At 39.2% G+C, this 25,603-nt stretch overlaps 1 protein-coding gene across 2 annotated transcripts in view; it reads left to right on the forward strand.

Moving 5' to 3' along the window:
- INSIG2 (insulin induced gene 2) overlaps window positions 1-17,489 on the forward strand; it is a 22,108-nt gene extending 4,619 nt beyond the window's left edge. The window contains exons 2-6 of one of the 2 annotated variants that reach the window (XM_011941606.1): window positions 2,177-2,560; window positions 9,296-9,420; window positions 13,202-13,368; window positions 13,555-13,654; window positions 14,765-16,513. In XM_011941606.1, coding sequence (XP_011796996.1) covers window positions 2,317-2,560; window positions 9,296-9,420; window positions 13,202-13,368; window positions 13,555-13,654; window positions 14,765-14,806 — 678 coding nt within the window. In that variant the 5' untranslated portion in view covers window positions 2,177-2,316 and the 3' untranslated portion in view covers window positions 14,807-16,513. Of the gene's footprint in view, window positions 1-2,176; window positions 2,561-9,295; window positions 9,421-13,201; window positions 13,369-13,554; window positions 13,655-14,764 lie in introns of both variants that reach the window. The other variant, XM_011941607.1, reaches the window with a different exon arrangement.
- Window positions 17,490-25,603: the final 8,114 nt, after the last annotated feature.

The raw sequence follows: 25,603 nt of genomic DNA on the forward strand, positions 1-25,603 counted from the left end.
ATGATGATGATGATGAAGGAGAGTTCTGTAGCTACTGAACCTTGCCAAAAGCAACCAGGTGATGATGATGATGATGAAGGAGCGTTCTGTAGCTACTGAACCTTGCCAAAAGCAACCAGATGATGATGATGATGATGATGATGATAAAGGACAGTTCTGCAGCTACTGAACCTTGCTAAAAGCAACCAGCATGCATGGCATGCTCATATGCCTGGATTCCACAGCGAGGAATGGTCTGCAGGACCAGGTCAGGAGGAGATGTTTCTGGGCATTTTCAGTTGGTATTTAAAGTATGTTTTCCCATGAATTAGCTATACTGTGGGTTAGTTTTTTCAGTCCCTTAAGCCATAGAGTTCAATTACTTTATAGACTAAGTAGGTCAGTGAGGACTAGCCTGGGAACAGAATTTCCTCTTGAATGTTGAACACACAGCTTTGATGTGGCACAGCCCCAGGCCTGTTGTCTAAGTGTTTATCACATGGAACTGATAGGCTGTGGAGGTTACTAATACTTACAAATATTCTCATTTTCATACTAGTTTTTTTTGTAGTTCAGCCCCATTCTCTGCAGTTTACATGAGGGCTTTGTTCCAAAATTCTTTCAAAGGTTGTTTGAGACTGGAAAACTCAGAGGAAATGTATGTATTTTAAGTGATGATTAGGAGCTAGGTTTGCTCTCATAAAGCCTACTTTACCCTATATGGTTTGATTCAGAAAGAGTTAACCCAGTTTAAGCAAATATGAGTATGTGGAGCTCCCACTGTGGGCTAAGCAGGAACTTTTCTGGGTGCATAGGCACAGTGATATTAATATAATCATAAATAAGACCTTCATAAAACGTTTACAATCCATAAAGCAACTATACCTATAATTACAAAGTAGTCATTATAAGTGCTACACTTTTTAAAATAAACTGCTTTTGGATTGAAGGAAATATTATTTCTGTACCGACTTTTGAAAGTGCCGAAGATGTATTGTTGGATGGAATAAAAGTAAATTACCTGTGTAGTATTTTTTCCCATTTAAAAACTGTTAGTGTTCATAGAAAACACATTGAATATGTGACAGTTTGGGAGATTGAACATTATGGTAAGAATGAAGGCTTTCGAGTCAGACTGCATACTTTTGAATCCCAGCTTGGTCTCTTACTGGAGGTGTGCACTAGGTCAAGTGACTTAACCTGTCTTTGCTTTTTTGCATCACCTATAAAATGTACATAATAATTGCACTTAACCTCTGAAGGTTATTGTGAGGATTAAATGAATTACCACACGTCAGGTGCTTAACACAGCACATAGAATGCCCCAAAAGGAAAGATCACTTTGGTCAGAGGAATGAACAAATACCTAGACTGATTGTAGTAGCAAAGTTTTAGGTTTTAGAAGTCAGGAACCAAGTGGATAAAACGCATAAGAATCTAGCCATTAGATTGTTCTTCATTTTCTTCACTTCCTTTCTTTCGTTTGTCCTCCAGCTTTCTCACAGTCCCTTCTGGGATTGCAACAAGGGCAGACTGTTGAGGCAGGGGTGGGAAACAGTTGTGCCCCTGGGGAGAGAGAATCAGGTCTGGCTTCTGTGGTTGGTGTATATGTAAGTGTATGCATGGTGGTCTGCTTTTGTAGAATGTTTTTGTGCGGATAACCAAATATACAAGCAGTACACATTAAAACAGGTTATTTTGTTCTTCTGTGGAGGTTGTCCTCGTAAGCAAGTCACATTTTATTGCAAAAACTACAGCGTCTTCAGTCAGAATATGCCTACCTGTAAAATATAAAATACAGTATTGTACTGATAGGCTTAGAGATTAGGGAGAAGAAAACAGAGAGCAGGGTTTTACCCTCCAGTTTCTAGTGGAAGTGTCAGATTACCTGCTCTGCTTTTCTCAGAGATAGAGCAAGCTGTTTCTACTATGATTCTAACCTTTAGGTCTCTTAGGTCACTTTTTCTGTCCTAGTAAATGTAAGGGTAGTACTTTATTTTTTATTACATCTTGCATATAAAAATACTTTTAAAACTTTTTCTTATTCCATAAATAACTATTAATAATTTGAATAAATTAGTATACAAGCTTGTCATTTTCTCATTTGTCCATTTAAATGAACTAGTATTGAAATCAGTAAAATTACAATAATCGTGTATTAGATGCACATTAATTTCTTTTTTCTTATCTCTTTCAGGATTTCTGGTAGGTCCTACTTTAGGACAAGATGTGGTGGTACTGTTGAAGCGTCAGTCTTTGATTCACAGACAGTTGAGCTTTTCAGCTGGGAAGCCTTTCCTTTTTTTTTTTGTAACGGCTTACTGAACCTATGAAACCATGGCGGAAGGAGAGACAGAGTCACCTGGGCCCAAAAAATGTGGCCCATATATCTCATCTGTCACTAGCCAGAGTGTGAACTTGATGATTCGAGGAGTAGTGCTATTTTTTATTGGAGTATTTCTTGCATTAGTGTTAAACTTACTTCAGATTCAGAGAAATGTGACGCTCTTTCCACCTGATGTGATTGCAAGCATCTTTTCTTCTGCATGGTGGGTACCCCCATGCTGTGGCACGGCTTCAGGTATGTGTAGGATGTTTCTGTAATGCTTAGAAAGGAAATAGGGTAAATGAGTATGGATGTTGTCTGAGCAATAAACCTTTTTTACAAAGAAAATATATTTATTGAGGTATAATTTAGATATAATACACTGGACCTGTTTGAATTGAACAACTTGATGTGTTTAGGTAAATGCATACAGTCACATGGCCACTGCCAATCCAGCTGTGGAACATTTCCATCACCCTCCAGAGTCTCTCGTGTCCTCTTGCAGTCCATTCCCGAACCCAGCCTCAGGCTACCACTGATCTGCTTTCTGTTGCCATAAATTATTTCTCTCTGTTCTAGAATGCACTATAAATGAACTCATAAAGTATGTACTCCTTTCTGTCTCATTTCTATCTGTCCTGTAAACTTTTAACATTTACTTCTAAAAAACAATCCTGTTTCCCTTAGGGATGAAGCATTTAACCCTTTAATTTTGTTCTTTCTTCAACCCATTTCATCTAAGTGTTATTTTAAGTTATTTTGAGGACGAGCACCACCATCTGGTTTTAAGGGTTTGATGCGTGTGTTGTGGTCTTGTTTTTGAAGTAATAAAAACTTGAAAACTTGAATAATTCAAGTTTAAAGCTTCATGTTGTATTTTTTTAGATTTTTGTAAATGCCTTTTTCCTTGGTGTCTTATTTTTGTAAGTACCTTAAGAATAAGAAATATTTAAAGAGATCTATAAGGTAGACTCTTTTGCATAAAATTATTATCCTATTAGTTACTTTCGATTTTTTTTTTTTGGTGGTGGGCAATGTGTAACGCATAGAGTAGGGCATTTCACAATACTTTATTGATGCCATACACCCACAGTGGATAGCTCTTTGGTGTTTTCTAATGACCAAGACCAATAGATTAATACTGTTTTTAATAATAAAGTAATAGAAGGAAACCATAATCATGTGGTAGAAGACGATTCTGATTGAAGGAGAAAATTGCTTTTTTAAATACCCATTTGGTGTCTCATACTTAACATACATGAATGAATATCTTGCAACATAATAGATGTCCTTCTTGGCTTCCATCCAAAAGCTGGAGGTTGAAGGGTGAGTTTGAAGGGTGAGGCTGCACTCTAGAGAAGTGTTAGAATGGCCTTGTGAAACTTACTGGACAATTATAGAATCCGGTCGCACGGTTAGAGGGGGCACCGCTGTGGTGAGGCTTTCGTGTTCATATACTGATGTCTCACTATTACGGGGTTCACATTAAAAGTGAAGTCATGAACGCAGTGATTCTTTTTTTTTTTTTGAGACAGAGTCTCGCTCTGCCCCCAGGCTGGAGTGCAGTGGCCAGATCTCAGCTCACTGCAAGCTCCGCCTCCCGGGTTCACGCCATTCTCCTGCCTCAGCCTCCGGAGTAGCTGGGACTATAGGCGCCCGCCACCTCGCCCGGCTAATTTTTTTGTATTTTTAGTAGAGACGGGGTTTCACCGTGTTAGCCAGGATGGTTTCGATCTCCTGACCTCCTGATCCGCCCGTCTCAGCCTCCCAAAGTGCTGGGATTACAGGCGTGAGCCACCGTGCCCGGCCGGCAGTGATTCTTAATTTCCCCAGGGTTGTCATTCTCCAAGTGAAAAGGCAAAATAGTCCAAATAAAAAACAAATTGTGTCACTCTCTGCTGTATGTACTGGTCCTCATGCATTTTTCTTCCATTTAAATTCAGAAGAGAAAACGTTTTCTCAACAACTTTTATAGTTCTTTGTTTTTCTTCTATGGTGTAGTCTGGCTGCCAGTAGAAGCTTTTGGGGACATGGAAGAACATACATGTATTTTCAGGCTAGAACAAAGGGAAGGTCAGAGAAGGGAAACTGTTGCTTAGTGAATGTCTGCTAATGTGCTAGGTACATCCTGTAATCCCAGGGTTCTGTAGAGCAACTTTGGGAGAGAGATGTTTGGTTTTGTGCCTGTTTTGGGGGGATGAGGACACTCACTGAGATGAAGAAAGAAAACCAGTGAGCCCAGGGTCCCAGAGCCAGTGAGTGGTGTGACTGGGCCCACATGTCACATGTGAGGGAAGGGAAAAGGAAGCTACTCACACTTTCCCCTACTCAGGATGCCTCTTTTCAAGCCTCCAGACTGGGTGCCAGACCTAGATGGAATTCCCTGGCGTGTGTTGTGCGTTTGGGCTGGGGCAGGAGAACTTAACCGAGGTTTCACTGTACCTCCACTATGACGAGTAACAGGGCTGCATAGTGTCCTTCTGGTCCTTCTGCCCTGTCATGTCAGCACTTTTGACATCAACTTGCATTTTAGGAAGGAAAATTTCAAATGCTAATACCACAGCTCAGCCGCTCCTTTCCTTCCTATTTCCGGCCACTAGTTTGCCACACTTACGAACTTAACCTCATACCTTTTCATTTGGGGAATCTGCGTTTACATTTCTCACTTAAGTATCTCTTCTGAAAGCAGTTTGTACCATGAGGTCCTTGGGCAAAAGAAAGAGAGGCATTAGGAAATCTAGATTCCAGCGAATTCTGCTACCAATTTTGTTAGTTAAGTCATGGTGTTTAGTAGATGAGAGTGAAAGCTAACAGATTTGTGCAAGTTACCAGAGATGGAAAATGGATTCTTGCAAAACCTCTGCTCTGCTATTCCCCTGCATCATTATTTTAGGGAAAGTATCATGGGAAAAGAAGTAAATGATTTAAGAAACATAGTGTGTTTGAGTTTGTGTGTATATGTAATATGCATATGTTTTTGTGTATATGTGTTGGCATGGATTTTCAAGACCTCTCTAGGGTCTTACCATCTTAAGTCAGAAAAACTGATAATGCTTTGATTTTCCTGCTCAACTAACATTCATAGATCGAGCAGCTACCTTTTGGAGGGGCTCCAGAATCACCATATTCTGAGTGTAGAAAGTACTCCTGGTTATTTGCCACCTTTCTCTATGGCACAATCCTGGAAAATTTGCTAGTGGTGCTTCTGGAGGGACAACTAATAGAGAACTTTGGTAAACTAATTTTGATGACTTTTTTTCTTAATTCCATATTTTTAGTTTGATAATGCTGATGTTACAAGTTAACTTCCTTATGTATGCCATGCACCAGAATTGGAGTTAGAAATCTTTTCAGCGTTATTGAGGGCCACCAAGAAATTTTTCTAAAGAATAAATAGAAAAAGACAACTCATGTGGATAAAATAAGTAGAGAAGTTGCCTCAAAAATCACAAGTAGCCTGGTTATGTCCAAAAGTATGAAAATAATATGTAAAAAGAAAAGAGAAATCTTTCCTGTTTAGTTGTACAGTCCATTGCCCTATTCCTGTAGAGCCTTTTAAGGTTTCTTGCTTGGTCTCCTTTTCTACATCCAGTTTCCAAGTTTTATATCTTTCCTCTGTCTCTTTCTTGGTCCCTCCATCCCTGAATAGCTGTGCTTGGAGTCTTTAGTCTTTTCTCTTCCTGCCTCTAGTTTTGCACCCACCCCTTTCTCAGCCCCCTTGTGTGTTACCCTCACTGCTAAGAAGATGGCCTCTGTCTGGTACAACGGTGATGACATTGTTTTCCTGGTTGCCCATTGTCTGCAGGGTAAAGGCTTTATAATATGGCCCTTGCCTGCTTTTATCTTCTTCAGAGTCTTTCTGGACCCTGCAGCTCCCTTTGTGTCTGAAGCTTACAGCTTCCTCGTAACACCAGCAGTTTCCAGTTGTCCATGATTGTCCTCCGTCACCTCCCTTTAATGAGAGCACTGTTTCTGTGCCATTTACTGCTGAATGGTCCTGCCTAAAGTGTCACCTCTTTATGTGAAGCTTTTCTGACAGCCCAGCACCTTGCCTTCCCGCAGCACAGGCAAAGAGAAGCCTGGGACCCCTCTGTCCTGTCAGCTGTAGTTAATGCAGGATTGTATTTAATTGTTTTGTTTCTATGGTCACTTTGCAACTGGAATCATATCTTACTCTTTTGCCTTTTTTTTTTGAGATGGAGTCTCACTGTGTCACCTGGACTGGAGTACAGTGGCACCATCTTGGCTCACTGCAACCTCCACCTCCCGGCTTCAAGTGATTATCCTGCCTCAGCCTTCTAAGTAGCTGGGATTACAGGCGCCCGCCACTACGCCCAGCTATTTTTTTTTTTTTTTTTTTGTATTTTTAGTGGAGACAGGGTTTCACCATGTTGGCCAGGCTGGTCTCAAACTCCTGACCTTGTGATTCGCCTGCCTCGGCTCCCAAAGTGCTGGGATTACAGGTGTGAGCCACCACACCTGGCCTTGCCTTTTTAAATCTCCAGCAAATACCAAGAACCAGACATATTGTCAGGGCTTAAGTATTTGTTGAAGGAAAATATTATCTTGTAGTTTTCCATCGAAGTATACCTCATGGAGTGTTTTCGTTTATTCAGTTCCTGTTTTCTTACAAAATGTCTGGCTTTGACTATGTTCCTTTTAGTGCCTCCCTGCATTAAGCACGCTCCCATAAAAAAGTGATGACTTACTACTGAGGTTTTACAAACTTCTTTAGTGTTTGGCTTTGGTAGACTGTAACTAGTTACTGGGAAATAACTTAAAGATATCACAAGTAATGTGATTTTTGCATCAGAGAACCATTTGATTCATAAGCAGGACTGTGTTTGCATATGATTTTACACAGCCATGATTTTAACAGTCTTTCTTGTTTTTTTGTTTTTTTTTTAAAAGTACAGGAAGAGGAAAAGAGGCCCAGACATATTCTGTCGAGCTCTCAAAACAGTGGAACCTCACAGGGTTGCATGTATTGCTATCAGACTCTGCCATGCCTTTATTTAAGGGAAAGAAAGAAGACATTTAATGGGAAGTGACAAGCTTCTTTGAATTCTCCCTCTCAGTGAGCAGCTGAGAACCATGCATACTCAATGGATTTGATTTTTATTGGCAAATCCCAGGGTTGGCAGTGTGGCAGTTTAAATTTCTTTTTGTGTTTTTGCTTTCTCTCCTCAATTGTCTCTCACTTGCAAGTCTGACATCACATGCATAAAAATATAGTCAATTTTACTTATTTATATCTTGGCACACACATGTCAGTATTCTCTATGTAATAATTCTTTACCTATGGCATCAGTTGCTCAGGAAAATTGACTTGGAATGTCTGCTCTTAGTTGACTTTACTCAGCAACAGGCAAAGGGAGGCTATATATCGTGGGGGGACCGGGGTGACAAATGAGCTGTTAGTTTTATGAACCCTTGAGAAAAAAAGAGGTGATATTCGTTTAATTACATTTGAACTGTTAGGGATGCTTGTTGCCATTTTATTTGTATAGAAATTTAAAAATCCTGTCAGTTAAATCTTCTCGGGATTTTGGAGGAGTCTTTTAAATAGGAATATAGTGTGAAACTTCTAGACTTACAAATAGTTATTGGAGCTCTGCATTGCCAAGATAGTTCTTAATCTCTTCATGTTCTATGAGCCATCTATACTCAGCAAATGCCTAACTTAAAAGAGTTGTGGACTAGAAAATGCATACAGTATTGCAGCATCTCATCTTGAGATAGAAGGCTGGTCACACAGCCTTTTTCAAATGCTGCACCATTGATCTGCTAGCCTGTGATTTTTGATACTAATTGGTTTCTGTTTTTCTTCGAAGAGTGAATGCATTGCCTGTGAGATATAGCTGGCTAATATTGGGTAAGGGGAGGGCCTCTTGTCCCTCAGGCACTTAGATTTTGGCATTGTAATTTCATGATTCCCCTTAAGTGGTACTGGATATTTTAAACATGCTTGTCAACTGATGTGACAGTAGTGTCTTTATTGCCAGAATGGCACAACATAATCATCCTGTTTTTAGGAAGATTAGAATGTTTTCATTAAATATTCTTTTTAATAACTAATTTAGCATTTAAAATTCTTTCCCACTAAATGAATAAAATGTTGAGGTTTGAGAAATATTTAAGAAAGGGATGAGAATATTTTGGGACCCAATCATTGACATTTTATATACAGTTATATATAATTAATGACACAGCATTCAAGGTGTTCTTTCCAGAACTAAGGGAAGTACCAAGATGATTTCTTCTTCTAACAGTGCATTTAAAATTTAACTGAAAATTTTAAATACCTGTAAACCTTGTTTCCTCCACTGTTTCTATGTGCAGAACGAGTCTTACCTGTAGATTTCTGTTGTGAGTTTTCCTGCTTTGACAATATGACCTACAGCCTCATTAAAGGGCTAGAGTGGAAAGGAGTGTCAGTAAAAGGCGCTAGATGGGAAGACTAAGACGGGAAGCTGGTAGGGGTGAGACTGATCTACGTAAGAGGCCAGCCAGAACCATCAGAACATTGTGTGTAGGATGAGCTTGTTGTATACTTTTATGCTTCTAGATTCTCTTTAGATTTGTGGCATGTAATACCTATTTTATGGTTTGGAGTTTAGAGAGAATGTTTCTTAACTGGTAACTGGTTTGATACTTTTCAGGTGTCGTAGGTATCAGTAGCAGAAAAATAGCATGAATCCTCTAGTCCAGTCTGCTAAATTATGAATCATATATTTGAAGAGTGTTTTGTTTATCATAATTTAGAGTGTTGTTGTAATCATTTGCAATACTTTCTTCATTGGTGTTATCCTCATTTCATTTCTTTTGGAAGGTAAGTTAAAAAATATCAGTGATTGATGTGAAATAACTTGTTTGTTTTTTTTCTTAAGAATCTTTAAAATGCTTGTGTTGGTTATAGTGATTATTTTAGCTTAAGTGTTGCCAGTACAACATTGGAGATAACTTAATTTTTTTCTTTTTTCCCCACAGCTGTGATTGGGTTATTATACCCCTGCATTGACAGACATCTAGGAGAACCACATAAATTTAAAAGAGAGTGGTCCAGTGTAATGCGGTGTGTAGCAGTCTTTGTTGGTATAAATCATGCCAGTGCTGTATCCTTTACTCTGTAATGAAATGCATGATAACAAAGCTTCCAACAAACCAAAGGTTAGACAGCTCCTTACAACTGCACTGTTGTCAAATTGTGATATGCCCACTTAGTCAGAAGAAGAGTGTGAACCATATTGTTGAAACATCAGTGTAGCAACTGTGCAATTATAAAGTGGGGTATAGCCTTTCATTTCAATTCGTGTTTTTCAATATCACTTAGAAACTTTGCAAATTTAAAACATTTACCTGTTTTCTTAAATTTGGTTACTTACTACTTCTGTGTAGTTAATCCAAAAATGGAACAGGTACATTTTCAGAAGAGTTTTTTCCTCTCTTTCTTTCTTTAATGATTGCTAAGAAGGACATGTGGTAGCTTCAGGTGCTATTTTGTTTGTCTTTTGTTTTTCTTTTTTTTTTTTGAGACGGAGTCTCGCTCTGTGGCCCAGGCTGGAGTGCAGTGGCACCATCTCGGCTCACTGCAAGCTCCGCCTCCCGGGTTCACACCATTCTCCTGCCTCAGCCTCCCGAGTAGCTGGGACTACAGGCGCCCGCCACCACACCCGGCTAATTTTTTGTATTTTTAATAGAGACGGGGTTTCACCGTGTTCACCAGGATGGTCTTGATCTTCTGACCTCATGATCCGCCCGCCTCAGCCTCCCAAAGTGCTGGGATTACAGGCGTGAGCCACCGTACCTGGCCAAGAAGCTTTTTTTTTTTTTTTTTTTAAAGGTAGACGTATTGGTTTTAATCAATACTGACAAACCATATAAATGCAATAAGTAGAAATACCAACTTAGACCTTGGTCAAAAATAAATTTCTTTCCCAGTACATATTTTTAAAGTTTTATTGTTTGAAGATTCAGACATTTTATTTAGTCGTTAATGAGTGTTTTTACAGTGTCCCAGGTAGCCCCTATTTCTCTTGCCGTTTCTACCTTCTGTACCCAGAAAAAAATGTTTGCCCTCATAAGGTTTTTCTCCTGTCATCCTCCTTATTTCCTCTCTTCTACTCTCTCCTCATTCACTCAGACTTTCCTTGGTAGAAGAGGAACTAGGAAATGCTATTCCTGTCTTTTTCTAGGAGATGTGGTTTAGACAGTGAAGGTGGCAGGAACCTTGGGTACTTGGAAAAGCAGTTAAGTGTGACCCAGGCTGCCAGAAGTTTGCTCTTACAGCTCTGCACTGGACTCAGGGCTGGCAGAGTTAGCTAGCTTGAGAGAGAGGGTGGGCCATGTGTCAAGTAGATCCCTATGTCTTTCACAGAAAGTATTGAGGTGTTTTGGATAAGCTCGGGGGCAGAAAACATGGAAAAGAGAAGCATCGTAGATTCTGAAAACGTATCTGCCTTCCTCTACACAGTTGTGCTGGCTGTTGCAGTTCTGTGAATTTGGAAGTCCCTCAGTGGCTGTTACTATTTTTAATTTCCTTTTGTATTGAGGACATTTCCACGTGTTTATTTTGGTGACCTTTTTGAGATTTAAGATTTTATAAAAAATCTAGTGGTCAGGAGGGCTTAAAAAGATAAGATCATATACCATCATATCTAGAAGAGAACTTAGAAATCACCTAGCTCCACATTTTTTTTTTTTTTTTTGTAAAGATAATAAGACAAATGGAAGCTAGAGAGGTTAGGTAATTTACTAAGTCATTTATTCTGCGACATTGCAGCAGAGCTGAGAACAGACCCGAGAGAGCCTGACTCAAGTCTAGGAACATCTCATTTGCCTACACAGAAGCCTCAAAACTGTGTCAGTTCCTCTCTATCTGGTGGATTAGATGTTTCTATCTCAGAGATTTCCACTTGGATTTTTGTTTTTATGTAGAGAAATTTAAATAGCCTTTATGAAATTTTAAAAACTTATTAAGTTTAAAATCTTTGTTCACTCTTTCTTTCTTAATGAAATACTTAAATATAGCAATCTGAGATATCCTGTTGTCCTTTAAGTAAAGTCCAAAATGTTTACCAAATTTATAGCATACACTTCTAATGTTAGGTTACTTAGACTTTACAAACTCATATGGCACTATTTTTTTATTTTTTGAGATGGAGGCTTGCTCTGTCGCCCAGGCTGGAATGCAGTGGCACAATCTTGGCTCACTGCAAGCTCTGCCTCCCGGGTTCACGGCATTCTCCTGCCTCATCCTCCTGAGTAGCTGGCAGCCTCCCGAGTAGCTGGGACTACAGGTGCCCGCCACCACACCCAGCAAATTTTTTTGTATTTTTAGTAGAGTCGGGGTTTCACCGTGTTAGCAGGATGGTCTTGATCTCCTGACCTTGTGATCCGCCTGCCTCGGCCTCCCAAAGTGCTGGGATTACAGGCGTGAGCCACCACGCCTGGCCCATATGGCACTATTTTAAGACTGATATATCTGTTTACTCTGGAAGCCTCCTTACTTCGCTGTGACTTTTAATTGAGTTTAGTTAGCAAATATGAAACTCATTTAATACCAAATTCCACTCTTTACATGAGTGTTTATTTCATAGGGAAATCAGAGTTCTAAACCTTTTCTTTGAACTTTAAGTATAATGATAGCGAAAGAATAAGAAAAGCTTTTCCAGAAAGCATATCCATATGAACTGTAGGTTTCTTTTTAAATCAAGCCTTAACGAGGAATGACCTTGAGGGGGTTGCCCACAACAGTCCTGAGATGCTGAGAAATAAGCAAGCTGGGTGTTTAGAATAGTTGCTTGGTAGGGGTGGGGAAATGGTGAAAAACAGAGTGTTAAAAGTAGCGGGAAATGGCTTCATATGCATTTTTTTTTTTTTTTTTTCTTTCTTTCTTTTATATTTTTTTTTTTTTTTTTTTTTTTTGGACTTCTCTGTACTTGTAGCGTGGTCAGTTTGGTGACATGTGTTCCTCCAAAACCTCCCCTGCCTTCCCCAGTAGCTGGTTATAGAGCCAAGAGGTGGCCTTTGGGACATAGATAATGCCCTTTTAATGACACTTGAAATTAATTCCTTTAGTGTAATCCTCTAGCAAAGAGATGAGAAAACTGAATCTGTAAAGCTTCATTTTACCCAGAGATTTTGGTGTAGAAAAGGGCCATACTTTTGTGAATAGATGCTTAAGTAGGTGATGAAAATAAAATATCATTCGAGTAAACTGTCCTAGACCAGAAAGTCTCAGGCACCAAAATAGCTTGGCAGGTCGTAACATAATGTTCACTTCAAGGCTTTATCCTCAACAAATTAAAACTAGAACAGTTGACATAATAGAAAGGGATACTGTGTCCTTGGCACTCTTGTTTCTGAACTGCATTATGATAAAATGTGTCCGTCAGTAAATCACAGAGAGAACGTGGTACCCTGTTAAATAGCTGTCAACTCTTCTATTTTCAAGTTCCTGTGTGATTCTCAAGTAATTCTAAACCTGCTGGAGAAGTAATATTGGTTTCCTTTTTTGCAAAAGTGTGTTCTTTTAGTGATACTTGTGTTCTGAGGCTTCTAGTTATTTTTAGCAAAGAAAGCATTTCTTAAATAATGGGTAAAGCCTTATAATTGGAAATGTATGTAGACTGTTTTTTTTTTATTTTTTATTTTTTTGGAGGGGTTACAGGTTGGTAGGATCTATTGATTAATGTCTTTTATTTATCTGGTATGGGGTAAATACTGGAGACAGTTCTAATCTCACCTAGCTTCATACATTGTACTAAGAGACTGAGGTACTTGAGTAGAAGCAATTAATTCCCTTCTCAACAGATGCATCTCTTATTTAGAAAAATGAACAGGTGATATTATTTGGTTACAAGTTTTAAGATGACTTCTTAACACTGATCTCAGAAAGTGGATTTTGATAACAACATACAGTTGTCTCTCACACTGGCTGCACTATCCATTGGACTGTGGTGGACTTTTGATAGATCTAGAAGTGGTTTTGGCCTTGGAGTAGGAATCGCCTTCTTGGCAACCCTGGTCACTCAGTTGCTAGTATATAATGGTGTTTATCAGTAAGTATTAATCCTTAAAATTTTGGTGCTTGTTTGCTAGATAAATAAATGTTAACTGCTTTCAGAATTTAGATTATGAAATGAGGTTAGCCAGTTTAATCTACAGAGTAGTTTATTTTCATTGTAATTATCTTAAGTGTCATTGCAGTTCCTCTGTGGGTATTAAAGACATGTCTGTTATTCTAGATACACATCTCCAGATTTCCTCTATGTTCGTTCTTGGTTACCCTGTATATTTTTTGCTGGAGGCATAACAATGGGAAACATTGGTCGACAACTGGCAATGGTAAGCTGATGCTTATTAATCACTTTTCTGAATGAGATGTATGACAAGTTTTATCTAAAAGGTAGTCCTTTAAGGGAAAGCAATTTGTGAAGACAACATTCTTTGATTGCTTTTTTGCACTTCCATTGAAATAAATCATTTGGAAGAACTTAATCACAGGTGTTTTAAAAGTTGAGAAGCCACTGGAGAGAAAAGCTCAAAATGTGTTATGGATAGGGCAATATGACTTATTGACCATATGGGGGATATTAGTGGTTTTTAAAAAACTAATATACAGGTTTCCACTATATCAAAAGGGGACAGTTTTGAAAGTTAAAAAGGTCACTATTAATAAGTATGTTGCTACAATAGGTATAAATTAGGACCATCTCTAACAAATCAATTGATCATTTTAGTTATGAAGGAAAAGGACATTGTTGATGATTCCAGTCATAGATGGCAAGGGTTAGGGAGTGGCATTCAGAGGCCGCAGCAGTTTTATGAATGAATGCTGTCACTTTTACCTTTTTAGCCAGGTTAGGAGAATTGAGTGATTTACTTTGCTGTATTTTTGGTAACATAGCCAACCAATTATCTTACCCTATTGGTTTCCTTTATTTTGCATTGTGGGTGTACATTTTTATAGCTGTACTTTAAAAATATTGTTTTGACTGGAAACTTTTGTTAATGTAATAGATTTTTTCTTTTATATCATATAATGATTTGAAAATACAGGGATCTGAGTTCACCACAAGAGCCCTGTCCTTAAGTTCGTGAACTGTTCTTTGCTAACTTGCCTTATTGACTACTCAAAGAAACCTACTTTGCTTCCTTTCATATTAAAAGATTGATCTAAATTCTAAATAATATACTGCCACTATTTGCTTGTAATGCAAAAATCTCATCTTTCTTCTGCTTTTGGCTGTGGCTTTTTCACTTCCAGAAGGTGAATTATTTTTTTCCCTGTCCCATTTGTCATTTAATCATAGTAATTATGTAACTCTCAGATTATTTGAGGAATAAATGGGCACATAGTAATAAAGTGTTCATTTTTAGAGCTTTTCAGTTTATTTGGAAGTTATTCAAAAGAAATCTTCATCTGTTAACCTTTTAACCTTTTAATTTTTGCAGTATGAATGTAAAGTTATCGCAGAAAAATCTCATCAGGAATGAAGAAGGCAAAAAATATCTTTTGTGCAAAAAAACAAGATGAAAAGGATGTGCAGTGGTAGATATACCAACAAAACTTCAGACTGTAAAATTGCCAGGATGCAGTTTTTCCCTTGATTGGCGTGTGTGTATATATGAATAAATATACACATGTACACACACGTATTACTGCAATCTGTGATTGCTTCATCTGTAAATCAGTTGCAAACATTTACGTATTTGACTTAAATAACTGTAAGATATATATGTACTACATTAAAAAGTGTTGATTAATAGATGAAATTTTTAAATTAATTTTTTAAACATGCCACACATTGTTTCACAATGTTAATGTGCCAAAATATTGTTCCTGTCATGCAGAGTGTAAGAATGCTTTGAACAATTTGTAAACTTAGTGAAATAAAATAAGGAGAAAGCCAAAAACAAACAAACAAAAAGCATATGGGGAGCTGGTATTTTCTCTTTAGCTTTACTGTTGTGCCTTTTTATTTTTCTAATCACAGCAGTATGAGTTATGAGTGCCCTAATTTGTGGTTGGTTTCTAATGTTGTTTCATAGAGTTTGGAATGTTTTGATACAGGGTGAGAATGGACTTCTGGTTTCAAACCTGCATTACTGGAGACAGCCCAAAGAGTAATTTTCTGTTTTGACAGATTTTACTGGAAGTATATGCTAAGCAAAAGAGGTTATCAGCATTAAATTGTTTTGGTTCTAAATTTGGAACAGTATATATAATTAAAAGTAAGGACCACTAGAGGATTTAATTAGAATAAATACATGTTTTGGAACTACAGTGACCTCTTGCAGTGCCACAAAAGTGCAAAGTGCTATTAGCTGTCATCTGCAATACAGAATCTCATTGCTTTTGCCCATGGAGCATATAGGAAACTCCAAACAGATCAAAATGAGGTTTCTAATTCTGTTGGGTTCTGTCATCTATTGGGTTCTATGAAGCAAACCACTCTAGCTTTAGCTGGGTTCGGTCATATGACTCATTGTTAGTGGAATGCCTAGTTTTTCATCTTATATGCAATCTGGGGAGTGGATGGGTACATAATTTCTTATGTATTCATGTGTCCATTAGTGAATAGTTCAAGTCTGTTTAAGAATGTTTTGAGATGGCATTCTCTGCATGTTAAAGATCTTAATGGCAACCAGCACCTCTTAAGTATGGTTTAAACATATTCTTAGCTAATTTTTTTCCATTAGTTTTTGAAATTGATGGCAGTTGTCTGATCCACAAGGGCAAGATCTGCTGAGTACTCTAGGGTGTGTGTATGTGTGCATGCATGTGTGCGTTGGAGTGAGTGAGTGAGAGAATGTGTCTGTGCACGTGCCCATGCTTTCCTAGAATGTCAAGTAGATATTTTTACGTTTTGAGTTTTAAAACAATTGCTATCAGACTGAGATCTTGTATGCCAAACTTTAATCTGCTTTTATGTTTTCAGGCGGAGGGTGTGAAAATCCTAAGAGGATTTCATATTGAATGTGTGTACACAATCTTAACTATTGTGGTGGAAAACATACTACTATAATTTATTATTATATCTTCCAGATAATGTTATTCATTTAGAACAAATAAGGTATATTTTTTAGAATCAACTTTGTAAGCACTATAAAATCTTTAATAAGTTATAAGGTCTATGATGTGTTTACTTTAAAAATTGCTGTTGAAAGCAACATGTATTAAATACGTAATTATCATCTGGGTGAAGAGTCTGTTTTTCTTTGTGGTAAGTCTTAGAATATGGTACTGTGGATTTAATCTAATGAAATTAACATGTGTGGTTGAAGTTACCAAGAAATGATGAAAGGAAACTAAATACAGTTGACCCTGGAACAACAGGAGTTAGGGGCACCATTCCCCAACATAGTTGAAAATCCATATGTAACTTTTGACTCCTCTGAAACTTAACTACTAATAGCCTACTCTTGATCGGAAGCCTTACCAATAAGAAACAGTTGATTAACAACATATTGTGTATGGTATATGTATTATATACTGTATTCTTACAATAATGTAAGCTAAGGAAAAGAAAATGTATTTACTCTTCGTTAAGTGGAAGTGAACCATCATAAAGGTCTTCACTCATGCTGTCTTCACTTTGAGTAGTAGGCTGAGGAGGAGGAGGAGGAGGAAGAGGGGTTGGTCTTGCTGTTGCAGGAGTGGAAGAAAATTTGCATTATTAGTGGACCCACATAGTTGAAAACCACGTTTTTCAAGGGTCAACTCTATATAGTATTGGTGAGATTGAATGATTATCATTGGTGTTCTTAAATTATTTTCAGGTCATCTAGAAAATAAGATAATTATAGCAAAATAATAAAATTGTTTTGATATTTTGATAAATATATAAATGTATAAAACCTATCTTTTTCATTGAAAGAAAATGGGAAACATCTTTTAAACATGGCTAGATTGGCAGTGCTTTCTTGGATTATTTCAAGTTATAGAAATTTGCACAGTTGAAAATTGGGGATAAATTCTACAAAAGTGCAAGAAAACAATTCAAATTAGCCAGAGCCCTGCTAAAACTTTTCATGTAAAATTTACTTATTTACACCGAGCTGTTTTACCTTCCATAAGACCATTGGGACCTCTCAGTGATGCATATGTTTCATACATCTTGTATTGTTCAGGCAGAAGCCAGACTTGGTTAATATCAATAAATACTGCTGTATTCCTGTTGGCTCCCTTACCTTTGTAATGAGGTATATTCTGTAATTCTTCCAGTGATGGTTTGAATAGTAGAGTCTTAGCTTTGTGTGTCTGAAAAGGTCTATTTCATTCTTGAAGAATGATTTGGCAGGCTGTAGAATTATAGGTTCATAGTTTTTTCCCTCCCTCAGCACTTTGAAGATTTTTAACTCATTGTCTTCTGTCACCTAATGTTACAGATAAGTCTGCCATTACCGTAATTTTCTTTCCTTTGTAGATAATCTGTCTTTTCACTCTAGGATATTTGCATGACTTTCTCTCTATCCTCTAACATTTTTCAGCTTCATTATGATTTGGCTAGTTGTAGATTTGTTATTTTTTTTTTTTTGCTTGGTATTTGGTATATACTTTCAACCTGTGAGCTCATGGTTTCAATTCTGGAAAATCCTTAAATGTGCCTGCATATTGGAATCACATGGGGACCTATAGAAAATGCTGGTGTCTGGGTTCCACCCCCAGAGACTCTGATATAATTAGTCCGGGGTATTCCCTGAGCATTAGGATTTTTAAAAGTTCCCCAGGTGATTCTGATGTGCCACCCAGGTTGCCACTCACTGGTGTAGTTATGCATAAAATAAGGGGGAGAGTCCAGGTGAGAGAGATGAGATGGGTAGTGACATTGGAAATGAAGAATGAGGGGCACATTTTGGAATAAAATCACCTGAACCTGGTGACTTGGGTCACCTCCCAAAGTGACTTGGGTGACTTGGGTCAGCCTCCCAAAGTGTTGGGATTACAGGCTTGAGTATTTATTTTTTAGATATTTATCATCCTAGGTGTTCTGAAATTTTACTACAATATGTTTAGGAGTGGGTCTTTTTCTGTTAATCCTGTTCAGTCAGATATACCTTTTGAATTCTGGGAAATTTACTTCTGTATTTGCTGTTAGTGTTCCTTTTTTCACTTTCTCTATTCTTCTAAAAGTTCTCTATTCTAGATATATTTGTCCTTCTGTTTCTGTTTTTTATATAGCCCTTAGCTTTTCTCTGTTGTGCTACCTTCTAGAAGAATTACATAACTGGTGTTCCAGCTCAGCGAGTTGCTCTTCAGCTGTACCCATCCATTCAGCCCAGCAGTTGAGTTTTTAATTTTATTGATAGCAATTTTAATTTCTAAGGTTGCTGTACTTTGAAATGGAAGTATATTGCCATTCTTGTATTTTTTCTGAGAATATTAATTGCTCTTCTAAAGTTCTAAGCACTTCTAAAGAGCCATTGCAGGGAAGGGTAGGATGAGCCTGCCACCAGCCGATCTCCAGTTGTGAGTGCCTGCTGGTTTGCTTTGGGCACATCACCATGCTTCTTGAGACTGTCTGCACTAAACCACTCACATCATGGGGTAGATACCATGCTATCTCTGCCTGGTCCAAGGTTGGCAAGTAGGAGAAGTGTAGAAGGGTTGGCCAGACTGGCTGCTTTCACAGAAGCCTGGTCGAACCCATAAGGTCAGTTGCCCTGCATTTCCAGCTCCCAGCATCAGCCACCTCTGAGCTTAGGATGCCCCCGGTTTCCTACTTAGCAAGTCCTCTCCTTGAGTATTTCAAGCTGTGGTTTCCCTCCATCCAGCTGCTCACTCTTGCTTTCAGGGATTCCTTGTAGTTTCTGGTTCACAGAATGTACTTATTTTGCAGTATAGTTGTGATTCCTTTTCTTTTTAAAAATCTCTTTCTTTTCGTTACTTCTATGGATTTAGGGTAGGTGGAAGAAGCTGTAGCATGCCTACCCGACACCTGATTCAGCTTTCCCCACCACTTTTTTATACTGCAAAATCATGCCATCTCCCTGATCCTTTGTCTTTACCTTTCAAAAACTCGGTTTAGTTAGGAGCTGAGATAAATAGGTTAAGTCAGTGGTTTCTTACTAGGCCTCAATAAAAATTGGGGTGTAAAGGGTTTTTTCCTCCTTGAAATACATGTAGTTCAGTTCATTGTGCCAGCAAGTATACTGGCATCTGCTCTTTTATGCCTCCCTTCTTTTTATCACTGATGAGATCTGTGAAACCTGTCATCTTTCTTTGTGATTTACAAGATAGACTTTTCCAGGCTATGTCAACTGTTCTGAAGACAATGTTGTTAAGTATCAGATTTGGCAGATCAGATAGATAATGATGTGCCTTGGAAAGACTGGGCTATTGATGAGCCTCGTGTCAAAACTGATTGCCATATATGGGCGATTTTTCCTTTTCACTGTTTTCCTGGTTTCAGTTTCTGTGAGGATTTTCATGAGCAAGGGCAGTTTTGATTCCAAATCAAAATTGTGCTCTAGTAACCGTGTCCTCTGCTGCTTTCACATGGCAGCATTTGTAACTGCTAATCATTCTATGGCCTCCCCGAAGGTGGGCTTTAAAAGTAATAAGCACTTGGGAAACATATTGCCATTGAAAAACAATCGTTTTTGATTGCCATTCCAAAAACCATAAATCCACCTGCTGCTGTGCCTCCCTGAGACTGTTTCATTTGCAAGATTTGCTTCTCTTTTAGAAACACTTTTTGGGGAAACTTGTACAGAATGTGATCATGGTCCAATTCATTGTGATGAGCAGTTGAGTAGACAAATAACTCAAGTGCTGAAACTGTTTCAGAAGAAAAGTTTCTAAAATGCATTCCCTGGGAATTTCTGCCATTGGATCAAACTCATTTCTATTCCCTTTATAGTCATCACATGTCACTCCTAGATCTTTCGGGAATGTCTGCTCCACCAAAGTATGACAGTGGCAGTTCTGTTTTGAAACAATTCTTTCTGCTTATATTAATAAAAAAGCTTGAGATTTTCCAGCAGGACATTACAGAGAGGCAAAGTGCTGGCCCATCACCTCAGGATCAGCTGGATGCACCTGGGGTGCGTAGTCTCACACCCTGGGCTTGGGAAGCTTGCAGACTGACAAATTTAAGATGAAACTTAAAGATGTTTATAAAGACAAGTCTTTGTGGAATTTTCGAAGTCCCAGATCCTAGTGCATATCAAGATCATGTCTGTCTTCAAGGCATGTCAGGGCATGTTGAAGCATATCTTCCCGGAATATGTGTAAAATTCATACTAAAGTTGAGTTTGGTTCAGTTTTTTCCCCAGAAAGAATAAATTAGTGATCCTTAAATATTGTTGGATAATCTGATTTTGAAATGGCAGCTTGTTTTCACTGATGCGTAACTTGGCTTTACATAACCAGGTTTATTTCCCACTTACGTGACATACACGGTCCGGTTTGTGGGAGACTGTGCCCCACTGCAGACCGGCAGCCTCACTCGCTTGCCAAGGCAGGGGAAGAATGGGCATGGGTTCTCATACTCACTCTTCTCTGCTTGGGCCTAGAAGGAATGTGCTGCACTTCTGCTCTGCACACTGGCCAGAACCAATCCTGTGGCCCTAACTGCAAGGGGGCTGGGATGTGTAACCCGTCCTCCAAAGGGAGAGGAGAACCAAATGTTGGTGATCCCTGGCAATGTCTGCCACAGTTGTAAAACGTTTTGTGGTACTCTGTTCACAACAGAATACTTTTCTCTCTTAGTGATTGATAGTGAACATGGCTATAAGAAAATGTTTTTTGGTGGCAAAGTTTAAAACAAAATTATGGTCTTTAAAATACGTAAAATGTAAACTTTATATCTAAGTCTTGGAGTGGTGAGAAAGAAGGAAGGGGTTCACTTTCATCTTTTCCTCTCACCTAAAAGGAGAAATGTGTGGGAGGGAATGAACCAAGTGGCTCTCTGGTGCCTCCTGGGAATATCCCCAGCACACTTCTGTGGGTATTGACCCCATTTTACGGCTGCCAACATCCACATTTTTCTGGGTGGCACAGCAGTTTCAAACCCTGGTTTGACTTCACTCCGGTGACCAAAGACTTTCCTCATCACCACAGACCTGTCTGCTGTCCCTGAAAGTCCCTTCACTGCTCCTGCCTCATGTTACATATGCATTTCTCATGGAAATAAGTGACCTGGCATTGTAGGCATTGCGGATAGGAATGCAATCTTAGCTTTTTAGGAGAAAAGGGAAAGACTTTGTAGACGTATTCATGTTGAATGTGTTCCTCCACTCTGGAGTCTCAGTTTCTTTAGAAAGTTAATAAAAAGCATTTCTAGAAAGCCTGGGAATGTCCTTGATTTGGACCTCAAGCCCCTTTCCATAGCAGCTGTTCTGCCCTGCCACAGCTTCCAGAGACCCAGACCCATGTGGAAATCTGACAGACAGGAAAGAGATAGTTTTTTTATTTTATTTATTTATTTATTTTTTGAGAGATGGAGTCTTCTTCTGACACCCAGGCTGGAGTGCAGTGGTGCAGTGGTGTGATTATGGCTCACTATAGCCTCAACCTTCAGTCAGGGCAAGCAGTCCTCCCACCTTGGCCTCCCTAGTAGCTGGGACCTGAGGTGCGTGCCTGGCTAATTTTGTCTACTTTTTGTAGAGTCGGGGTCTCACTGTGTGCCTAGGCTGGTCTCAAACTCCTGGGATCAAACGATCCTCCTGCCTCAGCCTCCCAAAGTGCTGAGATTTAAGGAGTGAGCCACTGCATCCAGCTGAAAAGAAACAGTTTTTGCAGGTGTTGACTTCTCACCTTATAAAAAGGTTTAGTGTGAGAGAGGTCTGTATGAATGACTGTGCTGGATGGTGTCATTTTTGATGTGGCCCCATACTATAGAAGTGGCTAGTTTTGTGGGAGCCATGTGCCTGGGCTGTATTGATGGTGCGTTATTTAAGAGGAAGAGCAGCGTGTTGACACTGGTCAAGAAAGCTCTGAAAGGTATGGGTACAGGTACCAATGGGGTTCAAAGGAAGGAGCAGACCCAGTTGGAGGAGGTCAAGGCCTTTCTCCTTGGATGGTATGGGCAGGAAACCCATGTGCACAGAGTATGTACTCTCAAGAACCGCAAGTCTGCTCTGGTGGTAGTAAAGGTTGCAGGTAGAGGAAGTGGGTGGAAGGGAGGGCTTTTAAAACATAGGGCTTGGCTTCTCTTTGAGGATTTAAATGGCTACTGCACTCATGTTACTTCTCAGGCAGGGCATGCTTCTGCTCAGGCAAGATCTACATCTGCCCATGGGGGTTCTTTTTAGGAGGCCTGCAAGTAAGACTGCCCCACCCACCACAGTTCCTGGTGTTCCCTTTATTAAGCAGTATCATTGTCAGGCTCTTATTTAAAACAAAGGCCGGGTGCGGTGGCTCACGCCTGTAATCCCAGCACTTTGGGAGGCCAAGGCAGGCGGATCCCTGAGTCGGAAGTTTGAGACCAGCCTGACCAACGTGGAGAAACCCCATCTCTACTACAAATACAAAATTAGCCTGGCATAGTGGCACATGCCTGTAATCCCAGCTACTCGGGAGGCTGAGGCAGGAGAATCTCTTGAACCTGGGAGGCAGAGGTTGCATTGAGCCGAGATCATGCCATTGCACTGCAGCCTGGGTAACAAGAGTGAAACTCTGTCTCAAAAAAATAAAAAGAAAAAATAAAAACATTCTGAGTCTGATCAAGGTGTGAACTTGGGCTGTGGCGGAGAGAGCCAAGGAAGAGTCAGCTGTGGGAGAGAGAGAGTGCAGGCTTTAACTCTGGGTTACTTGCAGACTGGGATGCTGGGCATGTTCCTCATGTTTTCTAAACTTCAGTTTCTACCTGTAAGATGGAAACACAATACCACCTTTCTTTGAGGGCTGTTAACATTAAATGTGAAAACGTTTCAAAGGCTTAGCTCATAAGGGCTGTCCAATGAAATATTAGTTCCATTCCCTCTGTCCTCATTCACTTCAAAGCCTGAGTATGGAGCCGTGACATTGGCATTTCCTTTGGGTTAGGTTGCTTCCCTAATGTTTCTGTCAAAATAAGAGGAAGCATAGTACACGAATCACTGTGCCTGCTGACACCTTGCTGCAGCTCTACTTGTCAGTTAGTTAACAGGGAGCAAGTTCCTAAGGACGTAGGACTGAAACTGGCTGGTTGTTATTATACTGATTAATTGATTGATTGACTGCAGGGCTGAGGGTTTGGCCAGTTCAGGCAGGGGCTGCTTCCATGGAGGGAAGCTTAGGTAGGGTGCCCCAGGATGGCACGAGGCTGCTGGAGAGCGAGGAAAGGAGGTGGGAGGGAGGAGATAGGTTTTGTCAGCATCTTATTTTCACCTAGAGATGATGGCTTTGTCCTCATACTTTATAGTGTCACCACGGTGAGAGTGCAGTCTCCTGAGGGAGGAGTTACATTTTAATTAGCCACAAGGTACCTGATGTATCAGTCCTTTTCTCCAGGCCTCATTGTTTCAGATTATTTTTGCCCATGTCCTCCACTTGCCTACTCCTTTCATTTGTATCAGAAGGAAACCACCAAGCAGCCTGGAAATCCTCTTACCAGACCTCAGGATATTAATTGTCGAGTTCTCTCCCACGGTTACACAAGTGCTGAAAAAGTGGTTCTCTTTCAATAGTGTCTTGTCAAAATGCCAGGCACAGTTTGTTTTTGACGTTTGCTGCTACTGTTAAATAATAGTCTTGCTTCTGTCATAGCTAATGTTGACTTGAAGGCATTTGGAGGGCATTTCTCAACTCCAGCCTTAACAGCAAGACCTGGGTCTTGACAGATATTTTTCTTGCTTGCCCAAGGCAACTGAGTATAAGGGTTGCAACCTTTGCTTTTCTAACCTCCAAGAAAATTTCAAATGGGTATGCACCACCTTAAGCCATAGATCCAGTTGTATTCACACACACACACACACACACACACATAAACCCACAGACACAAAGACACATACACAGACGAGTTGAAGTTCTTGAAGTTTTGCCATCCTAGGAATAACATTTAAATAAATTAAGCAGTATCCCATATAAGGACCCCTCAAATCCTGCTGTTCTGCCTTGGTAAATCTCTTATCAGTTAGAATGTCATACTTAATTACACATCTCTTTAAAAATCAATATGCATTTTTATTGTTTCTGTATTTGCAATGGAGCAAGCCCCTGAACGCTGCTTGTCTAGCTGCATGCACAACGTGCCATCTGTCAGAGAGAAGCTGGGTTCTTCATGCACGGTACTTTCTTGCATTACTATGTCCATTAGAAATTTCATTTCTGCTCCTTTTCCCACTTTTATGCAAAGGCATCTTTTGAATTTTTCCTCTCATGCCTTATAGGCGACGTGTAGAGACCTTCTTCTAATGGGACAGTTATTTCTGAAATGTTCACCATTTATGAGGTAATGGAGAGGAGGGCAAGAAAAAAAATGGGTAGAGCGAGTGAGAACTGCACAAGAATTCTGTGGAACTGCATAGGCATTGGCATTATTTGTATGTGAAGAGGCCAAGAAATGCACAGTTGGTTTCAAAATAAATACCAAAGGAATGGTTAATTACACAAGTCTGTTTTGCATTTCCAGGAAAATAGAAATATGTCAGTCATTTGGATTTCCAATAACTAAGGCAACTTGGGTTTGGAGGCTTATTTATATGTGGAGCTGCAGATTGTAAGCCTGATAGTGTGTTCTGCTACATACTTTTCTGTGACTATCTCTATGTCCCTAAATTCAATTTCACTTTCTACCTTTGAGAATCACTTTTAGAGATTTCCAAAATTACAAAATGTGAGCATATATGAATTGTTCTGTCATCACCTCTTACGTCTCTCAATTTTTAGAGATTTCCCAGATTACAACATCTGAGCATGAATTGTACTACCATCACCTCTTTTTCTTTCATGAGGTAATATTATTTGAGAGACTAATTTTAGATGTCAACAGTTTGCCTTCCTCCGAGAGGAATATAGGTTTCTTTATGATAAACATGCAATTATCCCATGATGACTCGTGTATATTAAACAGCCATTTAACTGACATACAAGACTCAGAAGAATGGTAAAGTTGGAAGAGACACTAAAATTCATTTAGAACAGTCCAATCTTGTCATTTTACTAATGCAGAAGCAAAGCCACAAATTGATTACATGTTTGTCCCAAGTTATATCACCAGTCAGTGGCAGAATCAGACATTTCAGTAGCTTCAGCAGGATGTTAACATTTCAATTTATAAAAGATGGAAATTGAATTTTATAACTATGCAAGGTTTACAACAATGTAGCATGTATGTTGACAACTGGTAGAAAATGGGCATTTAT

The sequence above is a fragment of the Colobus angolensis genome, unplaced genomic scaffold, assembly GCF_000951035.1.
Source record: "Colobus angolensis palliatus isolate OR3802 unplaced genomic scaffold, Cang.pa_1.0 Scaffold20, whole genome shotgun sequence".
Classification (NCBI taxonomy): domain Eukaryota; kingdom Metazoa; phylum Chordata; class Mammalia; order Primates; family Cercopithecidae; genus Colobus; species Colobus angolensis.